The sequence below is a fragment of the Rhipicephalus sanguineus genome, chromosome 1 (genome assembly GCF_013339695.2).
Source record: "Rhipicephalus sanguineus isolate Rsan-2018 chromosome 1, BIME_Rsan_1.4, whole genome shotgun sequence".
Taxonomy (NCBI): domain Eukaryota; kingdom Metazoa; phylum Arthropoda; class Arachnida; order Ixodida; family Ixodidae; genus Rhipicephalus; species Rhipicephalus sanguineus.
Window position 1 is genome coordinate 58,727,685 of NC_051176.1, and position 21,048 is coordinate 58,748,732.

The 21,048-nt window shown below is 46.0% G+C and overlaps 1 protein-coding gene across 1 annotated transcript; it reads right to left on the reverse strand.

The window, feature by feature from the left end:
* Positions 1-455: 455 nt before the first annotated feature.
* On the reverse strand, positions 456-21,045 carry LOC119391771 (60S ribosomal protein L34). The gene is made up of 5 exons (XM_037659424.2): positions 20,948-21,045; positions 20,755-20,828; positions 20,472-20,565; positions 9,274-9,377; positions 456-596 (listed from the first exon to the last, which is right to left on the reverse strand). Exons 2-5 carry the CDS (start codon positions 20,817-20,819, stop codon positions 500-502), a joined length of 360 nt encoding a protein of 119 aa, XP_037515352.1. The 5' UTR covers positions 20,820-20,828; positions 20,948-21,045; the 3' UTR covers positions 456-499.
* Positions 21,046-21,048: the final 3 nt, after the last annotated feature.

Consider the following 21,048-nt stretch of genomic DNA (forward strand, 5'->3'; position numbering starts at 1 on the left):
GCAGTAAATCAATCATTAAGAAAAATAATACCCTTGCAGCAACCACCACCCATATCTAGTTAAACACCTGACTACTTTGTCCCCAATGGCACGTAAATAATTCCTTTCAGATTCAATGCCTTGCGTAACAGCATCTGCCAAAATAATGCAGTTTTGCTGGCGTGAATATTTCTAATAAAACTCAGACTGCAGCACCGTTAGGAGAAGTGCACTTGCAAGGGCACAGCAATATACTGAAAGTATGGCCAAAAATACAGCGTGACACAAGCACTGTTTCCCAGTGTTCCCACCTCTTTGAATTTTTGGCTGGTGAACAGTCTGTTACATTGTAAAATGAATATTTCCATATTGCCTGGTAAAAGTGCAACCAAACCCCAATATACTGGGTGTTTATAAAAAACGTCTTACAGTTTCCATGGCTCAGGAGTCTCCTGAGGTGTAAATAAGCCCATTCAGACAGTTTACAAATGTTTTATGTATTTCCCTCTGTCATCACACTTCACTTCTTTGATGCCTTCTTTGGCTCCTCGGACTGCTTCGCTTTCAGCACCTTGGCCACAATCTTCTGTTCTTCAATGAGGAAAGCCCTGATGATCCTGCGAAAAAGGAATTCCAGAGGTCTACATCACATGTCCTGCTGCAGTGAACGCCATTTCAAAGCATTTCTCAAATGCTAAGAACAGATCTATACTGGATAAATTGGTCCTGTTATGTTTCGTGGCAAGGGAGCGACAATGAGATCACATACAAGACTCATTCCTCTACCTCTCCACAATACACACGACCACCACTACACCAGAACTCTCTTAAAGCAGTGAGTAAGCAATATGCAAGGAAGTAACAATTTGCCTGAGGCTATAGCAACTCAAAACCTGCGCTGAACATTAGTGTTTACTAAAACGTTCATGGAATAGCTACTTGCCACGCAAGTCCGGGTAATCCATGTTACTATTATATTTCCTTGCTTGAAAACGTTGGCAGTGTTTACTAAAACAATGCCACCTGCCATGGAGGCCTAGTGGTTATGGCATTCGACTGCTGCTGACCGGACGGTCGTGGGATCAAATCCTGGCCGCCGTGGCCACATTTTCGGTGAAGGCGAAAATGCTTGAGGCTCGTGTACTTAGGTGCACGTTAAAGAACCCCAAGTGGCCGAAATTTCCGGAGCCCTCCACTACAGCGTCCCTCATAATCATATCGTGGTGTTGGGATGTAAAGCGCCAACAATTGCTATTACTAAAACAATGTTCATGGGATAATTACTTCAAAATTCAATTCAAGCATATGGTTTTGTTTCTCAGGACCACAGCACTGTCCTAGACAGTCCTGAATTATTGTCAGTTATTTTGTTAAGCTTAAGCGCTCATACCAGTATTCATAATTAGACTGCGCATGTGTAAGGAAGATGTGTGTGTTCAACGACAGCTAGTAATCCGAATCTTAGTACTCTTTTAGGCATGGCACCATTGTAATGCGGCGAACATTACTCAAAAAGCCTTCCGTACACGGTAAAACAAGGCCAGGGAACTTTGGAACCACTGTCCTTCGTTTTCTTTAGCAGTGGATTTAGGGCTGTTTTTTGGGAAATTTACAACCATGTCCGTGCAATCAGGAGTGTTGGCAGGCATCGATTGACTACAGAGTGCAAGAGATCAACAGAAATGGTCACTTTTGATGTCTGTGGCACTCTTATGGAAACAGCGAGCACACTGTCGGCATGTCTTATAGCTCAGAAGTCATGGGGAAAGTAATTTCTTTGCATGTTTGGCAGAAACATGAATTGGTGAACAAAGGAGGTGGAAGATATTTACTGGAAGCGCTGCGTGCCTATTCACTGGAGGGGAGGGGGGAGCAGAAAATATGAGAAAAGAAGACAGAGAATATGCCAGCAAATAAGCAAGCTCATGGATGACTAGCTTTTCAATCCATCCTGACACTTAAAACATAAACCAGCATAAAACTGAGATGAAGCAGAATTGAAGGGCCTATTTTTGTTAGATAACATATGAAAGCAACAGATAATGAAGCCAAGAAGAGCAGAGGATGTTACTTATAGCTTTTAAGTGTGGAAAAATGTCCAATGAAAGTGCACCAAGAAACTACTCTCTTCCAGTGCAAACCGAGAACCTCAACCTCCACAGTATGTTCATGACTACACAATGCAATTGCGCAAAAACAATGTTCTACATTCACCATTGTAGCCATGAGTCGAGCTGTCGACGTAGCACAATGGCTGTATACTGCAGGTGTAACGTGGAAGTTGTGTGTTTAATTTTTGCAAGTGACAACTTTCTTCCTTTCACGCTTCCAAAACTACAATGCCACCATATAACCTCAGCTTCACTAGCATAAGATTAACTCGAGCCAATGTCGGCTGTGACTAAGGTGCAAAATGCTGTTTTCTCAGGGAAATTTATGAAGACTATCCCAAATCTGGCAGCTCTTAAATCAGGCGAACATTACCCTTTACTGTGCCAGATGGAGGGACAGTCTTGCCATTAAAAGCAAGTAATCTGCTTGACACAGAGCAGGCTGCACTAAGCATGCCAGATACAATGAACAATTGTGTCTTTCATAACTTTCTGCCCCTGAGAGACAGGCTCAGGGGTAGTAATGGGTAACAGAAGACATTTTTCTGTTGTCCATTAGCGAAACCCAGCAGGAAACGGACACACCTGCCAGGCATTAGAATGGACATACACGAATAACCCGCGACAAATATTCTGGCACGTAGCACACAGCACATCAGATGAATATTAGGCGTCTGAAAACTTTTCAGATGTGTGGGTGCTACATGCACACCCTCCACAGTAGCAGTGAGCTTTTCTTTCATGAGGCTGTGATGAAGGTGTGGCTCTTTACACAGCATTGCTACCTCACAAATGTTCACTGCCACTACTGGCAGCAGCAACTTTTGTCTTATGCTGTGCAAGGTGCATAAAAAGCTATTAACCCAGACCAACTTTTGCTAAAACGGCTGCTTGGGCGAGTTGGTTCATGATTAAAGGGGTCATGAAGCACCCCTTGGGCTTGTTGAAAAAACACATCCTGCGGAAAGCTGACACGGCTATGAGCTGCTCTGCCAAATATTACAGTCGTGCGCCCCACGTAAAGGCCACAAGCGGAGCGCAAAGCTGCAGTTTCCTCAGGCGCCCTCTTTTCAAACAGAGGCCGGTTCTCACTCTTGTCGGTGGGCGCCTACATGTTGACGTCGCGGATCTGCCAGTTTACGTCGCAAGAGACATAGCATGCTTATTGGCTGACAGCCGACGTAAATCGAGAGCGGCGTTCGGATCAGATGCGCTTCTTGACGCGGGGTGCCGCCACTTGCCAACGCCGCACTCCTCAGTACACGGTAGCCGCACTCGCGCAAGCGAATCACAGCGGGAGAGCGATCACGTTTCATGACGCGCGCTGATGTAACTTCATTCCCCCGTGCCATCCTGCCCTGTCTAGCTTCCAGTGCGCTCGTCGGCACGAGAAAAGAGAAAGCTCTGGGAGCGTGCGCCAAACCCCCGTAACTCCGCCGATTCTTCACGGATTTGAGAAATTTTTGCGGCAATCGATTCGGGAGGCAGTAAACTCTGATACTGAGGTCATTAGATCATTACTTGGAAAAGTGGTTCATGACCCCTTTAAGGTAGATTTACCAGCGCAAAAAAGACCGAACATCTATCTTAATCCAGATCAACTGCTGCAAGCATACCTCAGCACAGAAAAAAACAATTCTATACATCCTTTCTTCTTTTTCCGCTTCATTGGGAAAAATGAGGGAATTTCAGGAAGAATGTCGCTAATGCCACACATCCTTAGCAATACAAATAGCTAAATGCGGCATGCGGTTGCCTCGTTAAATGCAAAATGCAATGCAAATTCGCTTGTCTAAATAAATTAGTACAGTAAAAGCTCGTTAATTCGGATTTCTAGGGACCGGAAAGAATGTCCGAATTAACCGAATGTCCAAATTATCGAATGGTCGAAATAAACAATAAATGCAAGAGTTTTTTCAACATACCTTTACTTTACAAAGTAATCGCGGATGCATGTCTGTTTTCGAGCAGAAATTCGCGCGGACACAATTTTTCTGACCCCTTCAAGGTGCTCAGCAGCTCACATGCTGTCTGCAGTGCCAAAACAAAATTCTTCAAGGATGACGAGGCCCTCCGCGACTTCCTTCACAGTGCGAGGGGGCCCGTGTGGCTCATGGTGTGGCTGCTCCCCTTCAGGCTTTTCGTTCTCGGATTCGTTGCCATGCATCACTTCCTTGACGATTTGCTCATCAGTCAGACAGCCGGCAGTGGCAACGCCATCATCAATGTCGATATAATCCTCTAGTGTCACTGCATCAGGCATAACACTTCCGAAATCCTGCCCATCGTCGGCACCGTCGTCCGGCGACACTTCGGCATCGCTGGAGTCGGGTACAACAAAGCCACTGTGCCTGAAACAGTTGGCAATGGCGTGCGCAGGCGTGTTCTGCCACACATACGCAAGAATGCTAACTGCGCTTAGGAGACTCACGTCGTATTGTTTGCCGACGTCATGGCACAGGAGCAACTTCTTGTTGGCAGAGCCCATTTTTCAGGGCACGCAAAATTTCTACTTTGGTGGTGAAGTCCTTGGCCTCGTACTTGGGCCGCTTCGCCGGCGTTGCCATCGGCGGAGAGTGCGTTCACACGAAAAGTCAGCACTAAAGCACCAGCAACAATCAAGCTAAAGGAGTCGTACTGAATCGTTCCTCGATAAAACTGCGTTCAACGATGCAGCACACCAACAGGAACAAAGCAATAAAATGGCACCGCCAACAACACACGCGAAGAAAAGGCGTTAAACCAGTCTCAAGTCAAGCCAAGTCGACAATTGATGTCCATGGCGATGCTGCGTTTGAGCTTCACTTTTGTTCCGAATTGTTCTTTTTTCGTTTTCGAGCCTCGCCAGCGGCCCGAAAGTCGCCGAATTATCCGATTTGCGGTCAAATCTGTCCGAAATAACGAGCGCCCAGTCTCATAGAGTGATGCGTATATTTACAGGGACCAGATGACGTGTCCGAATTAACCGATTTTCCGAATTAACGAGAGTCGGAATTAACGAGCTTTTACTGTAGTTGCTAATGGGGGTAAAACGGGAGCACGTTGCATTCGTTCTGGCCACTCCCAGAACCATAAGATGTCCTTCGCAGAACCCAGTTTGAGAACCCATGCGCTAGAGCATCGCAGAGATGCGTCGCATGCAGGAAGCTAGTTGACGCCACAGGGTGCTCGCCGACGGCAAACGCGTGCGTAGGTGACCACACGCACCAGCGTCGACACAAAAACCGAAGCGACCAGAGGAACATGCTATGCAAAACAAAGAACCGGAGTGTCAACCCCCGTATGCATGCCACTCTGTAGTATTCGCTAAGTGCCAGAACACACAGCCTAGTGAGTAGAAGCAGCACGCTCGGGGTACAGCAGCATATTTTTGCGGGGTCACACATATTGACAACAGTCCAGAGGAGATTATGGCAGCACCATGGGTGCCTTCATTAGAAAGGCGCATACAAGAAACACGCTTGGGCGCGTCTATGTTCAGCGAACGCATTATTTTCTCAGTATTCCTGGCGCGGCTTGGAAAATCACGTCCAATTCGGCCTTTTACACCCACTAAAGCTGATGTGGGCATCAAAATTCTTGCTTTTGAGGCTGTTTAGGAGCAGCTTGGCGCAGGAAAACTGAATCGTATCAAAAATGTGCAATATGCGCGCAACTGTCTCACCCCTGAGCGAAGTAACCACGCAAGGGACTACTTACATAATTAAACTATCGTGTTACCGTTGAATGGGTTATGAGAAATGCCATCGAGGAGAACTTCGCCTTAATTTTCACGGGGATTCGTTAACCTCAATCGAACACACACCGACGAGTGTTTCCTCTTTTTTTTTTTTCATTCATCTCAGAATTTCCCACTGTGAGTGACAATCTAATCTGTGACCTTGCACAAAGCAGCTCAAAACCATGTTGCCGCCAATACTAATAATAATATCTGGGGTTTAACGCCCCAAAACCACGATATGATTGAGAGATGCCGTAGTGGAGGGCACTGGAAATTTCGACCATCTGGGGTTCTTTAACATGCACCTAAATCTAAGTACACGGGCCTCAAAAATTTTCGCCTCCATCGAAAATGCAGCCGCCGCGGCCGGGATTCGATCCCGCGACCGTCGGGTCAGCAGTCGAGTGCCTTAACCACTAGACCACCGTGGCGGGGCTGCCGCCAATAATGTACATCGTTTAAAAACTGCAGTGTAGATGCCGCGACGGAAATTGAGTAAGTTCACATCCATGCTATGCTAATACTTCTCCAAACACCAGTCATCGTGAAGATGTACAACATTCGCTTTCGAAGAGCATAAGATTTCTTTTTTATGGCTGTTATCCACAACGAGCAAATCAGCATATGTTGACCTAACAGAATCATGCGTTATAGGCAGTGACTCTTTTCTTTTAACAGCTGCGAGTTCAGAAAACAGCAATTTGCAGAAACTTCTATAGAAGGAACACCGACACACGCAGCGGTGCTATGCAAAAAGATCATGCCAGCGGAACTTTCCTGCCAACCAGCGCCTGCTCAAAGGGCAGGACTTGTGGGTGGCACACGCCCAGTGACGTCACACTGTTTGCAAACAGGCAGAGGTCCATTGAAACCAGTTCTTTCACGAGTCCATCCGTTTGCGGCTGTAGTCAATTTCGAAAGCTAGCTTCGCCGTAATGCCAAAGGTGTTATGGGGTTAAACATACCAGAATCTGAAGGGGCCACAGTCATGGCGCAGTACTGCGATGCCTTTACGGATAAGCACCGGAAATGCATGGAGGCGTGATGGCAGCAACGGCATCAGTACAATTTAATTACTGAAAACCCTATTACAGTAGACTCTCGATAATTCAAACTTGAGAGACCGTAGGATTTTATTTGAATAATCAGAAGCTTGAATTATCAGAAGTTCTTATAAATATGACTCAGGGTAACACACCAACTAACACTGCGATGTTTATTGTTTCTTAGTGCCGCAGCAACATCATAGACTGCTCTGTATGATTGTCAGTAAAATTTTTAGACATCAGCGATAATACTGGTACTTGTTATTATACAAGGCACGCACGGGTGTGTAATTAAGGGACGAAATGTGTCGCGTCCCACGACAGTAGCTAGCCCCTTCTAATTCTTAGGATGCTTTCTCGCATGGCATACTGCAGAGAAAGTGACTTTAAGAAAAGTTAGGCACGCGATAGATCAAGGCCAGACCGCAGTTTTTTTCTTTTCCCTTGGCCAGCACGAGATTATTGGTGTGCAAGGTTCGGCTAGTTTGGCTGTTTTGTAGGCAGGCAATCTTTATTTGCACCTGTTAGTAACAAAAAAACGTGAATGTTCAGCTAGAAGCAACAAAGGCAGCAGATATTTCCAGATATGGACAAGCAAAAAGTTTGAATTAACCGAATTTGTGCAGTGAGGCAGTTTGAATTAAGCAGCTTTAAAATACATTGAAAACATAGTGGGCCAACCAAACACTTAAGATTTGTTTAGATTAACCGAAAGTTTGAATTATCAGAGTTTGCATTATAGAGAGTCTACTGTACGATAAGCATCTTCAGCTAACTGCCCGGCAGGGCGTGTGGCCTAGCACAGTTGTGAGCGCACTGCACGTGACAACTCACACACACTACGATGCCATTAATTGCTGTCTTTGTGCGAGGGCTTTAAGTTCACCGCACACACTAATTACTTTCAGGAACGAAAAGAGCGTGTCACTGCCTCGACCATGTGCGGCCAGGAAATGAGCGGGCACAATGAACACTCAAGGCAAACGCGTGCGTATGGTGCAGCAAGCACTCCAGCAGCGACACCATGAGCTTAGTAGGCGACATGAGGCATGCAACTAGGAAGGATCAGCTGGGTTGCCTTCGAGTACTGAACGTGTTCACACAAGCCTGTGCAAGCAGTGATATGCCCGATTACCGGCAGACCTTGAGATATTTCAGATGTGGCTGTGGTGATATGACCGCTTGAGCGAAGGGAAAAAGTGTGAATACGTTTTTTCGGGCTCTCTTGTGGTCCCGAGGGAGTCAGAAAAATCTGACGTAGACTATACGTGCAGCAATATCTCTTACATATGTGAAGTTTTGTGAAGCACAAAGCATCACAAAACGTGGCCTCCAAACCACAGTCAATTCTGTCCATCTCAGAAGTGTAACTAACAATCTGCAAATATGGCTGAAAATAAAAGAACGCCTGGTCACGCTGCTTGTTTATTTTTTTTTTTAGCATAAAACTTAAGTGTGCACTCTCTACGTACTAGCAATGCAATTCACATACCAAAGATCATGTTTGAGCTAAGCTACAGTATTTACTCAATTCTAGTCAGAGAACAACAGTGTTATACCCCTGTCACACGGCACGTGTAATGTCATTCGCGGCGAATGCCATTCATAGTAAATGTCATTGCTGTCTTGCCTTTCGGGTCTACACGGCCATATGAAATGACATTCGCAGTTGATGTCCATGTTAATCGGCAGGCTACTATGATAACGCGAAAGTTACAAATCACGCATTTAGTTCACATATTTTCTCTTTATTGTTATTTATACAACGGTAAACATTATCCGGCTTATTCAAAATATACTGCGACGCGATACAACAGCATCAGTAGAAAAAAAATCCGTGTACACATCCAAAGCAAGACTAGCTAAAGCCGCTCACGAGTCACAACTTGTAGTCGGCAATACTTCGGACCGTGACAGCGTTCGTGAATTTGTGACCGTGATGGATGATGATCAGTTCAAACGAACGTTAATTGCTTTCCATGGCTGGCAGATTTGTGTTCAACACGTGCGCGACGCTTCACCAAAACAGCAGCGAGCGTTTGTAAACATGGCTGACAGGTGGCGCTAGCGTCAAGTCAAAGTCTGGAAACGAGAATATAGCTGCACAAATTGCTTCCACTATCGCGTTGTACGTTAAAAAGTTACCAAAAAGTTAACAACAACCTTTAATAAACATCTGAACATCGTTTACGCTTGCTTTAAGATACAGATTTTGTAATCTCTTCTCAAGCGCCTGTCGACGAGATTACACATGTCGCGCTTCCATGAGTTCGGTGAACACATTCAACGGCCGAATGTCATTGCGTGTGAATGTCATTCACTATGCCCGTGTAGCAGCAACAAAAATGCCATTAACACCTAATGTCATTCGCCGCGAATGACATTACACGTGCCGTGTGACAGGGGTATTACTCACCTATTCCTCACACACTTTCCGCAGCGCGAGCCACCATAGGTCCTCGTGACAGTCTTGTGGCGCTTGCTGAGTGCGGACAGCTCCCTTGGCCTTGCAGGCGTGATCTGTAACAAGTAATGCAAGTGTTTTAAGCGGCATACAAGTACGTTTTCAGTAAGTTGCTTGGCCTCACAAGAACTCGCCAGTGTAAACAGAAATACACCTTGCAACGCTGTTTCGGCCAGGTAATTGACATCTCCACCAGCAGCGAATGGGACATCATTATACTTTTTGCTCGAACTGGCCCTACAATCAGCAAAATTCAACCACTCATGACTCCTCCACATAGCAGGTGTATTTTTGTACATATAAACCTTCTGCACATCAAAATTCAGCAAAAAAAAAAAAATACCATTCACCATCATTGGTATCACCTTCTTATTGTTGGGAGGCCCTGCTCTCAAGCTCAGACATCTAAGAAGGCTGCCAGACTTCAGGCAATCCAACAAGCCCACATCAGCGGAGCCCCAGAAAAAGTGCCCCAATCGTCCCGAAAACCACTCATCTTATTTTGTACCAATAAGGTTCTCTACTACTGCTACTACTTGCCCTGTCACTCCAGCCTTCTGACGTGGGGCTACGGTGGCCCCATTTAGCGTTTTCATATTGTATATCTCTGGGTTCTATGCAGTTTTTTTTTGTTCCAACATTTTTGTGAAAATGACTGGAAGCAGATGACATTTCACCATAGCGTTCCAAGAGAAAAAGTTGCAACTTTGCAGACGTGTGGGAAAATCTGGCTGCAAGTGCAAGTTCGGAGCGCAAGAAAAGCATTTGCAGGGTTCGTGCTTCGAAGGCCTAAATTCAAGGTGTTTCAAGGGCTCCCTGTCCATGGTTTTTCAAGGATGCAGAGCAGTATCCCAAGTAGGAATTTTTCTCTACAACAATGTTTTCGCTTTTACAGAGTACTGATCTGCTGCAAAAGCCAAAACGACAATGACTGCTTCAAGTTCTTTTCTTCATCACGTTAACTATTTGATCCTCGAATACTTTTCATGGGTGCCTAAAGTCATCAAGCTTGTTTCCGACTGATTTGAATCGAGTACAAATTGGACTCTTGCCAGAACAATTAAACATGATCGTTTAATGGTTCTGCACTGTAGAAGCATGGTCTGTCGGCTGCCACAATATTTACAATTCACGTAAAAGGAAGTTTTACCCCCTTCTCGAAAGCTTGCTCAGAGGAAGAGTTGTCAACGTTGGATTCACCTTGTTTTTCATGACAAATAAGAATTCTTTGTATTAGCTTAAAAGGAGTACTGACACCTTTTTCCAAGGTGAGTTTACTCTGCCATACAGATCTCCTGTATGCATAGACTGCTCTAGCAATTGTGAAGCTCAGCAAATTCTCGTATGTTATTTTGATATTTAAGTCATTTTTTCCATGGCGCACATACCAACATCGACACTAGCTTGACATCAGGCTACAGTACTAATTCTGGTGACTTCGCGCAGCAGTCTGGCCAGCTGTGATAACGTCAGGTACCAAAACTTCCAAGATGGCCGCTGGTGCGCCACCAACGGAGCCACGGCGCGAAGCGGCCGTGGAAACGTCACTATATATTGTGCAAGCACGTGATGAGAAGCTCATACCATGTTGTGACGTCAGGTTACAGTGGGAACTAAAACTAGCTTTTCACAACAGTGTAATTACTTCTTCAGGGTGCACTTGCGCTTAACAGTACCTTTTCTAGGCTCTTGAGGAATCGGCCTTTCATTTGATGCAAAAAAAAAAAAAAAAAACGACAACTGAAAATTTTCGTGTCAGTACCCCTTTAAAAGTATTATTCCACAGTCAGTTGGGCAGGATTTAGAGCACCGTGTCAAATCAGCTGTACTTTTAATGCAATTGTTAATTACCGCAGGGCCTCCAAATTGTGGTGTGTTGTCTCATTGATCGACCCACTACCATGGGAACATTTTTCCATGATCAAAATTGATAGCACAGTCCAAGAATCCACAAGGAAACGCCAGAATCTGCAGCAGGCATTTCATGGGCAATACAAAGACTACTGAAGAGGGGCACATAAATCTGCTGGCTGCCCAGAAATTAGAACTTTCTCCCTTTTGTAAACAAGAAGGCTGGAACAGTGGCTCATGCCACTTTTCCAGCTACTGTCATGGTGATTTACACGTGTCAGCAGATATGTGAGCCAGCATTGAAAAAGCATTAGGATTGCACTGAATGTGCACTGCTTATATTCCCAACTGAATGCACAAAGCTACCTTAATTGAATGTGTACAACGTAGCTTAAGGGGAGACGCTCCTCGAAACAACTTTTTTTTTATTTTTTGTAATAGAGACTTGAAAATTCTGTTATATGTACAGTTTTTCATGCAGATTTCAAATATGTCATTACTTTCCAAGTAGCTGCTACAGTTGTTGAGTTATGTCATACACAATGGCAAAATGTTACACTTTTTGCGGGAACTCTTTTATGTACTAAACTTTCAGTAAAATCATTGTGTTGAATCTTATTAGACTCTTTGCAGACTGTACCAATATCTATCCAGATATTCCACAGAGATAATGGAACTAATAAAAAAAAATTGTACTCTGTAACTGATTATTTTCAGTCTCCTTTGAAACAGTAACCGAATATTTTCACAAGTAATGCTGATAGATATACCAATTTCAAGTAGATATTTGCATTCTACATGTCTTGAAGAATACGTGTGCCAAGTTTCGGTACTATACAATAAATATAAGTTTATAAAAGGCTGCCCGCAAAACGTGAAATTGTCGAAAAAAATGAAAATGAGAAAAACAAGTTTGAAAGTTTGAAACGTTGCATTTATCAGAAAAAACACTATTTACATCAAATTGGGCCACAATCCGCCTCCACGTGTGCGTGGACAAAAGTGTAGACTCGGGGCAATCGGAATTTTCACAACACAGTTCGAGGAATGCCAAAAGTCTGCGCTTTCCAGCCGCCTCTCGGACGCCGAGCTTCCGTTCGCGGCAAGGGTGGCATGCCGAACCCGCCACAGGTGCCGTGAACGCGCCGATTTCGCAAAGCATCGTGTCGACAGTAGGAGCACCTACAAGTCTAGGCTCACTCTCAAAGACTCCAATCTTCTTTTGGGATGCACTGATAAATTCCACAGCAGCGTCAATTTCACAACCACTGTCGCGGGGTTCGGTGTCGGAGTTAGGTCTATCCGATATCGGAGCGTCGGGGGCATCGTCCATCGCTGTTGCTTTGGGAAGCGTCCGACGCCGTTTCCCTCGATACTTGTGGCGAGTCCTGAACTTTCGAACATCAGAACTGCGCTTTTTAGGGCTTGCCATGGCACGAAAATACAGAAGAAACGCAGAACAACTCAGTCGCGGCGCTTGAGGCTTCGTTCTTTTGCCGGGGAGATGGGAGGGAGGAGAGGGTGGAGCGCGCCGCCGTCCAATGGCGGCCTCGTGCTGCGTGCCACGAAATTCAAAAACGCTCGACGGCTCGACGTACGCGTTGTTTTTCTCGTTTTTTCTTTATTCTGCGTGAAGATACGAGACTAACCCCTGGTGTATTGTGGAGAAGACAGCTTTACGCTACATGCGGGCAGGATTGCAAATGGCGGGCACCGCGTCATTTTCGCGACAGAAGGACGCAAACTACACCATTTTTCGCGACTTTTGCGCATTTCTCGCGTCACCGCTTCTCACTTGGAAGCCTTTTTAGATAATTTCTCGTGCGAATTTGAGCTTGATATTTTCAGAAATAAAAGATTATAGTCCAAGGATGACAATACAGCCGAAAAAAAAAAAAAACAGATTTTTTTCGGAAAACCGCGACTTTTCGACCCGCGTCTCCCCTTAACAATATCAGTAAGCAGAGCAATCACCTCTTTTTTTCAGGCAGGCCATCTTCGAGGTTTGCAGATATTCTTTCCTTACATTCAGCACACCTGTGCTCTTGGACTACTTGGTAACTCGAAAACGTCACGGCGTGTTCACACTTTTCAGCTTGTCTGCTCTACATTTCAGTCACATCTAGGTCGCATTTATTGCCAAAGAGCCTTTATACAGGAAAGCAGGATAAAGCGAAACACATTCAGGCAATAAAAGGCCTTATTAAGAATTAACTTTGATAGCTTTCAACAGGATATTGATTTGAGTTTAGTCGATACACCGTCCTCAGTCATCTTGAATCTGCCCACTGAGTTAATTCTTTAACATTGTGGACATGGCATGCTTCATGCAGTGCCTTGCCTGTAGCAATATCACCCCCCCCCCCCCCCAACCCGAGACATCATCCAAGCCTTTGACGTTTTGAAACCTGGCGGACAGTTGCAGTCATTGCGTGCAGGAAATGTACTCTCGCGTGCCATATGAACAGTACACAAAAGGATGTTTTCACCCCAGTGAGCGCGCAAGCAGCCGGCTTTGCTCTCTGGGGCGGCACCTGGTGATGGTGGTGGGCTCTCACGTGGTGTGCTTGGGAAAACTCGCAGCCTAATAGACAAGCAGATCTGCGGACACTGCTTTAAACCAGAAATTAGGTCAGTAAGAGCCTTTGTTTTACCGGTTGTGCGCATTACCCGAGGTTATCACTTTTTCGTGAGACCGCACATCTCGGAACAGCCACAAAGCGTGCATCGTTTGTTCCTAAAGAGTCGGGCGCGTGTTATACCCGTCACATGGGCCAACTTAAAGGGGCCCTGCAACACCTTTTCAGCATGGTCAAAAAACACTACCGAACGGTAGCCGAGACTCCAGAGAACACGCGAGCCAAACATTATAGCGCAGCACGCGGCCTGGGATTTACAATAAATTCTCATAGTCAGCTAAAGATCGCTTGCTCTTCTCTCAACAAATTATGCTATTTACTCAAAATCACTGCTTCATTCACTCAAGTTCCACGCCATTGGTTGATTTAAACATGGCGCACTCGGTAGTTACTGCGGCTGCCGCGGCAGGCCACCACTTGCCCACGCGCAATCGCACTGAAAGTACACTGCGCGTTCGAAGAAAAAAAAAAAGTGCTCAAGGTCACAAGGTGCGCATGACGTGCCTTCTTCCTCCATGCCATCCCTCCCTGCTTAGCTTCCACTGCTTTCGTCAGAACGAGAGAAGAGAGAAAGCAATTACAGCGTGCGACAAATCTGTAACTCCACTCATACTGGACGGATTCTAAAAATTTTTGCGGCAGTTGATTTGTGAGGCAATAAACTCCTTTAGTGAAACCATTCTATGGCTACTTGGAAAAGTGTTGCAGGGCCCCTTGAAGTGCTCTTTGAGGAAATGTGCTTGCCGTTTTAGTGTCATTTGCTGCAAAGCGCACTTGCCAGTGAGTGCAATCACCAAACTCACTTCGCTGATATGGAAGCAGAGTGCATAGTATTTTTTAAAACTATCATTCTCATTATCAGAAATATTGTTATGCACTAAAACATACTATACCACAAAGATCTACTTTCTTATTCTCACTATTAGGTTGTATACAGCCATGGGCCGCCAGGGGCAAGCCCAGAAGACGGTGTGCAATGGCCGCATCTGCCGCGTTTGTACCTAAAGTTTATTTTAAGCGCTGCTCATAGCTATAACACATTACTTAAGAAACATTGCCCAAAATAACTAATACCTGTTGTGCTACTACTCGAGTATCCATCGCCCTTACCACCATTCCAAAGTACACTACCCTTTCTCGCGCAGCAGCACGCTGCCAAAGCGACATACTGGGGGCGTAAGTGCATTCGCTCAAAATGACACTAAATTTGCCAGTGTGAGTGGGATGTTATCAGCCCAAACCCGTCATTCTTTGACATCAAGATGCTGCAAGCACCCCCGAGGCCGAGTGCAAACTCTGCTAAAGAAGGGCACTATTCAACGTTGCCATTTGTGCATAGCTGGTCTGCATGTCTACAGTAAAAGCTCGTTAATTCGGATTTCTAGGGACCAGAAAAAATGTCCGAATTAACCGAATGTCCGAATTATCGAATGGTCAAAATAAACACAATAAATGCACGAGTTTTTTCAGCATACCTTTACTTAACAAAGTAATCGCGGATGCTTGTGTTTTCGAGCAGAAATTCGCGCGGACACAATTTTTCTGAGCCCTTCAAGGTGCTCAGCAGCTCGCATGATGTCTGCAGTACCGCAAAAGTTTCACCTGTCATCCACGCTTTTCGGTTGGCACGGTAATCCACGGGAAGATTGTTGGTATTCTTAAAGCAGCGTGGCTTTAGAACCTTTCCGATAACGAGAAGCGGCAAGCGCTCTGTTCCCGTCACGTTGGGGGATAAAAGTACGGTTACTCGTTCCTTGCTTCTTGCCGCCGATTGAAGGATCCCCTTTCATCACTCTTCATCACTTCTTGTCGGGAGAGCCCGTTATTCAGAGCACGCAAAATTTCTACTTTGGTGGTGAAGTCCTTGGCCTCGTACTTGGGCCGCTTCGCCGGCGTTGCCGTCGGCGGAGAGTGCGGTCGCACGAGAAGTCGGCACAAAAGCACCAGCAACGATCAAGCTAAAGGAGCCGTACTGAAACTTTCCTCGATAAATCGGCGATCAACGATGTAGCACACCAACGGGAACAAAGCAACAAACCCACACGGGAAAAAAAGGCGTTCAACCAGTCTCAATCCAAGCCAAGTCGATAATTGATGTCCATGGCGATGCTGCGTTTGAGCTTCACTTTTGTTCCGAATTCTTCCTTTTTCGTTTTCGAGCCTCGCCAGCGGCCCGAAAGTCGCCGAATTATCCGATTTGCGGTAAAATCTGTCCGAAATAACGAGCGCCCAGTCTCATAGAGTGATGCGTATATTTACAGGGACCAAATGACGTGTCCGAATTAACCGATTTTCCGAATTAACGAGAGTCGAATTAACGAGCTTTTACTGTATTAGGCCACACATGCTCATGGGCAAACCACATCAGACTCCGACCCACAGCAAGGTGTAGTCTTCGAGAGCAAGGCCAGCAGCTCACACGCTCCACAAAGACAGATGGGGCTCTATATATGTTTGCATAGTACAGCCACAATGTATGCGAAAAAAAAAAAAAAAATGTTTCGTTCACCTCTATAAAAACACAGTGATGCTAATGAAGACTTCTAATTAGGAGCAATTTCTGGAGCAGCAAAATTTTCCATTCTGGAGCACTTTGGAGCAGGTAATTTTGCGCGTGGGAGCACCATGGAGCAGCTAATTTCGCATTCTGGAGTACATTAGAGAAACAAGTTGCATTCACATGTAGCAAGTTGCAGATACCTGAATAATTATTATGAGGCTCTAATGAAGAGTTAGATAAATATCAATTCGTTGCAAACCTCAAAGAAAATGCTCTCCGGAGCGCTCATTATTCCACTCAATGCAAAAATAAGGGTGTCATGCAGTTGGACATTGTGACGTAAGCTCTCCAGCTATTTTTTTCGACACAAGCAAACAGAATACTGGATTAACAAATTGTATATTATGAAATAACACTCGAAACAAAACTACGTGGTCATCAGTGTGCAGAGGTCCTGCACTTTAATCTTAAGTTTTAATCTTGCACTGTAAATCAGCAGAAAGCAGACAAATGCCATGACATACGACAGCGCCCCAGTGCTAAAAAGTCAGTCTCTTATGCATTCCCCCGAAGTGATTCGGAAGGCGAAAGCCAGCTTCCATTTCTTGTCAGTCGATTGTGTTGATTATTTGTTTGATTACTGAATATTGCCTTAATTACATGCAGTGCAGCGCTTGAAACGAGCTACCAGCAGTGTTTCTGTAACAAACATCAGCTGATGAATCACCGCCACACTTTATTGCCACTGATTGGCCCGGAAGTCGCAAGCCTCCGCGAAGAGCGCGTTTTGCCGTCAAGCCAACTTGCACAACAGCAGTGCTTAAAGTCTGGCTCCATCGAAAGGGGGGTCTCTAGTTATTCGAGCAAAAATGGAGAGGAAAATAAAGAGGGAGAGAAAGACTATTGTTTTACACAACTTACGCGAACGGGCAAAGAATTTTTAAGTTTTCTTTTTCTTTTCTTGCCCAATTTACAACGTAGACCAAAAACAACTGACCCCAAGCTCCGTCATGGTGCTCGGTGGTATCAGACATAAAAGAGCTCAAAGTGAAACAGAGTTGGCACTTCTAATGTATGTAGTCGTGGAGGAATAAAAAAAAAACTAGGAGGGAGCGTCACGTGACATTTTTGAAGCCCAGAAAAAAAAAGAAAAGAAACAGGGGCATGCTGGGAAATGAGCACCCCCACGTGATAGGCAAGCAGTGAGTTTTACGCGTAGCGTTTCTGAGGCCATTAACCCATGCATTTTCTTCCATGACGGCGTCGATGGCTGCGTCGTATCTTTTTCCCGTTTCTCCGTGGAGGCATCATGGGACGCAACATATACGTGCTGGCTCCCGCAGCTGGCATTATTTCGCGAGTGCGTCCGTGGCGCATTGGACGCTCTTTCGCCTGTGGTCATCTCTATTTGCCACAACCAGCCACAACGTTCTCGTTCGAATCATCGAGTAGGCAAGACGCGCCCCGGAATGCACATACCATGAGGTGCACGAGCGTCGCACGTGCAAGTTTGACACCACTAGGAGGGAAAAAAAGCTATTCGTTACGCGCGTTGATCCTGTGCGCGCGTGTGAAGTATTTTATGCCCCCTTTTAAAAGTGCGGACACAAAAGCCCTTTCAAAACGGCAGGATCAATAAGTACAACAATCAGCGTCTAGGCAACGAGTGACCGAAATCAATGCACATTGACCTCGACGCACCAAGCTCACCGCGGCAGACTGCCGACGCTTGTCAACGAGCTTCTAACCCGGTGTCAACTAGAACCTACCGTGAGCCAAAGAAGGCTCACTTCCCAGCAGGCAACACACCGAAGACAAAGAGGGAAAGGAGAAATGACGAGGGAGCGGCTTCAGAGGAGGTTGGCTTGTGGAAGCTAGGCACGCTCCCCTCTTAATTTCTTTCTTTCCACCATGTATGTAGCATTATTCATGAAATCACTATCTTCAGAGTAATCGTTACACCAAGTACAAAGGTAGCTTTCCTGAACAATATCAACTGTCTGGTGTGACAGACTTGCGCAGGATGATTCAGGTCAGAGGACACAAATGCAGGGTTCCCAAAGGTATACATGGCTTGCACGTGACGTCACCACTGCTGCGGTCCTACTGCGGCGGCCATATTGGTGAACAGCCACATAGATAAGCCGTACGTATACGTACCAGCTGCATGACTAGTGTTCAGTACCACGGAGCTGACGGAGCCACATTTCCACAGTCACTTTCTTTTTTTGCGAGCCGTTTATTGTGCATCATGCCGCCGGTTGGCACAAGGCAGCAGTTAAATGTGGCGTACTATTCAGAACTGGTAAGACAAGCGTGTTCACGCTATGAGGAAAAAGTGCGGTTGTGCGACAGAGTGGATCCCTACACTTCGACCCGGAACGAATATTGACTCTGAACATCTCCGCCTTCCCAGAAGTGTCACATGGCAACGTCACGAATTATTTGGTTTTCAGCACTAACCTTGTTACTCTGGGCGAAATAAAGGCGTACAAGTCAATGAGATTGCACAACTACTTTACCAGTGACTGGGTAAAGAGCCTGTCCTTCAAAGGAGCTTCGCGACCGAAAATTTGATCGTGCTTGCAGAGGTAAGTTGAATGGTTCATCAAACACCCATTCGCCAGCCCCGACTTATCAAATAGCGATGCACAAACGCTGCTAAATCAACAAATGCTGATCTCTGTGCTTAGTTCTCATGCAAGTGCAGCGAGGTGCTCACGCAACAGCATGTTTTTCGATTGCACATCCCCTCTGGTGTCCATTTTGTCATAAGCATTCATAAGCATAGAGGGATGTATGTGCGCATGTGTGAACGTAGTGCTGAGGGTTTTGTCACTGCATGCGGTCCGTCATCGAGAGCGAGCCGCATTCAGCTTCAACATGCACTGGCTTGCGCTCGGTCTCCGCTTGCTGCTTTTCGCGATGCTGTTTCCCGCGCGCTCATGTTGCGCAGCGCCTGCATGCTTGAAGCTTTAGCCAAGTCGTAGAGAAGGTGCCCAGTCTAGGTTTGTCTCGTCGAACAATGTGGACTACGAAGTGCGCTCCACAAACACGAACGTTGAAGTTTTCTTCGTTGAAATTTGCACGCCTTATGTGCGCCAGCCAGGTCCTCCGAAGGTTGGCGCTGAGCATTTTTGTACGCTTGCACTGGCCTTCAATAACCTTTGGTATTCGAAAGAATCTCATACTAGTGGGCTGCTTCTTTCTTCCGCAGCTGTCGCTACGATTATAGCAGCCTACAACCACGCATGTAACCATAGTGGAGGGAGAAACTCGCCAGTGTGGCGAGGCAGCGCTGAACAAGGTCTAACCGCTGTTCACCAATATGGCCGACTCGCTCCGAGCAGTGATGCAAGTGCAAGCCATGTGTTCAGATGGTGCCCTTGCAGGCAATCTCGGCACCAATCTAAGTAGCACAAAACATATCAGGCTGGAAGCCCTACACACAGAGTAAAGCTGAGCAAACAATGTGCGCTTATTTTTGCGTGGACATACCTTATAACATCGTTCCATTGCGCAAATGGTAGCCTGCACCGTTTTGCGAACACACAACTCTACATTCTAGCAAGGGGGGTATCAAATCCCTTATCAATATTGGTGTGTGCGTGTGTGTGTGGGGGGGGGGGGCTCAAAAACCCCTAAGACCCCACAGACTTTAAGCACTGCACAAAAGAAGCTGCGTCGGCACCATGCAAGGCGTCGAGAGTTAATCGGTACAAACGCGCGAGCAGCAATTCCAACAGCGGTTCATTGTGCAAGGACAAACAGGTTGAGGTCTTGCCCTGTTCATCCTTCGAAGGGTAGAAAACAGGCGCAGCTTTCAGAACGGCTGTCAGACGCCGGCCTAAGTTAAAATAGCTCACCGCAACGCATGAACAATGCCTTTAGGCGATACTCTAACTAAGGTTAAATCGATCCTAGGCATCACACTATCACACGCTGCCTCACGAGCTTGTAAACGATCATGAAGCATCGCGACGTGTGATCAAAGATCCTGTCGGCCGCATAACTTTCTGCCTGCAAGATGTCAAACTTGCAGACAGCAATGGGTGAATGCGGCAATATTTATGTCGTCCATAAGCGAAACTCTACAGCTATTAAGAGCTGCAAAGCATTAGGATGGACACGGGTGACAAGTGCGACGAAATGCAACTTACGCCACGAAGCTTCAGCTTGCAATCACCACACTTCGGGACGCTCCCTGGCTTCTTCAAGTAAAGATACACCAACTTGCCGCCGGGAGTCTTGGAGCTGCAAACACCGGCGTGGCGTCAGTCACGCATGCCAATCGCTAACTGCAGTCAGCACATTTTCTCATCTTTTACAAAGCACACCAAGGTCCATCCATCCGAGGATCAAGACCTAGCCACGTATACATTCTCAATCGGCACACATTCGTTAATAACAGGACCGTGCATGAACAAAAACGCGCACACTTACATTCTCCGGCGGTTCGAGTTGGTGTTGTATGACAGGCGCCGTCGGAGGGTTAAACGCTGCGCCATGGCTTATTTCTGCAAAGGATGAATGAATTAATGCTTTAGGTGAACGACGGCGACAAAATCAAGCTATCACTGCTTCATTCAGGAGCCGATTACATGGATTTTGAACACGAGCACACGATAGCACATACCTCGCCGAAATCGAGAATGGCTGAAGAGGAAGCACAGAAGGAAGCGGAAGCCAAGCCAGCCGACCCAGCATGCACCTCGCTGTAGCTCTGACGTCTCGGAA

What these genes read in the sequence shown, in the direction of transcription:
- LOC119391771 (XM_037659424.2), bottom strand. Translation starts at nt 20,819, where the DNA reads ATGGCGCAGCGTTTAACCCTCCGACGGCGCCTGTCATACAACACCAAC. An exon ending in AACTCGAACCGCCGGAGAAT is followed by an intron (nt 20,566 to 20,754) that starts GTAAGTGTGCGC and finishes CGGTGTTTGCAG; the next exon opens with CTCCAAGACTCCCGGCGGCA. An exon ending in GGAAAGTGTGTGAGGAATAG is followed by an intron (nt 597 to 9,273) that starts GTGAGTAATACC and finishes CCTTTTTCGCAG; the next exon opens with GATCATCAGGGCTTTCCTCA.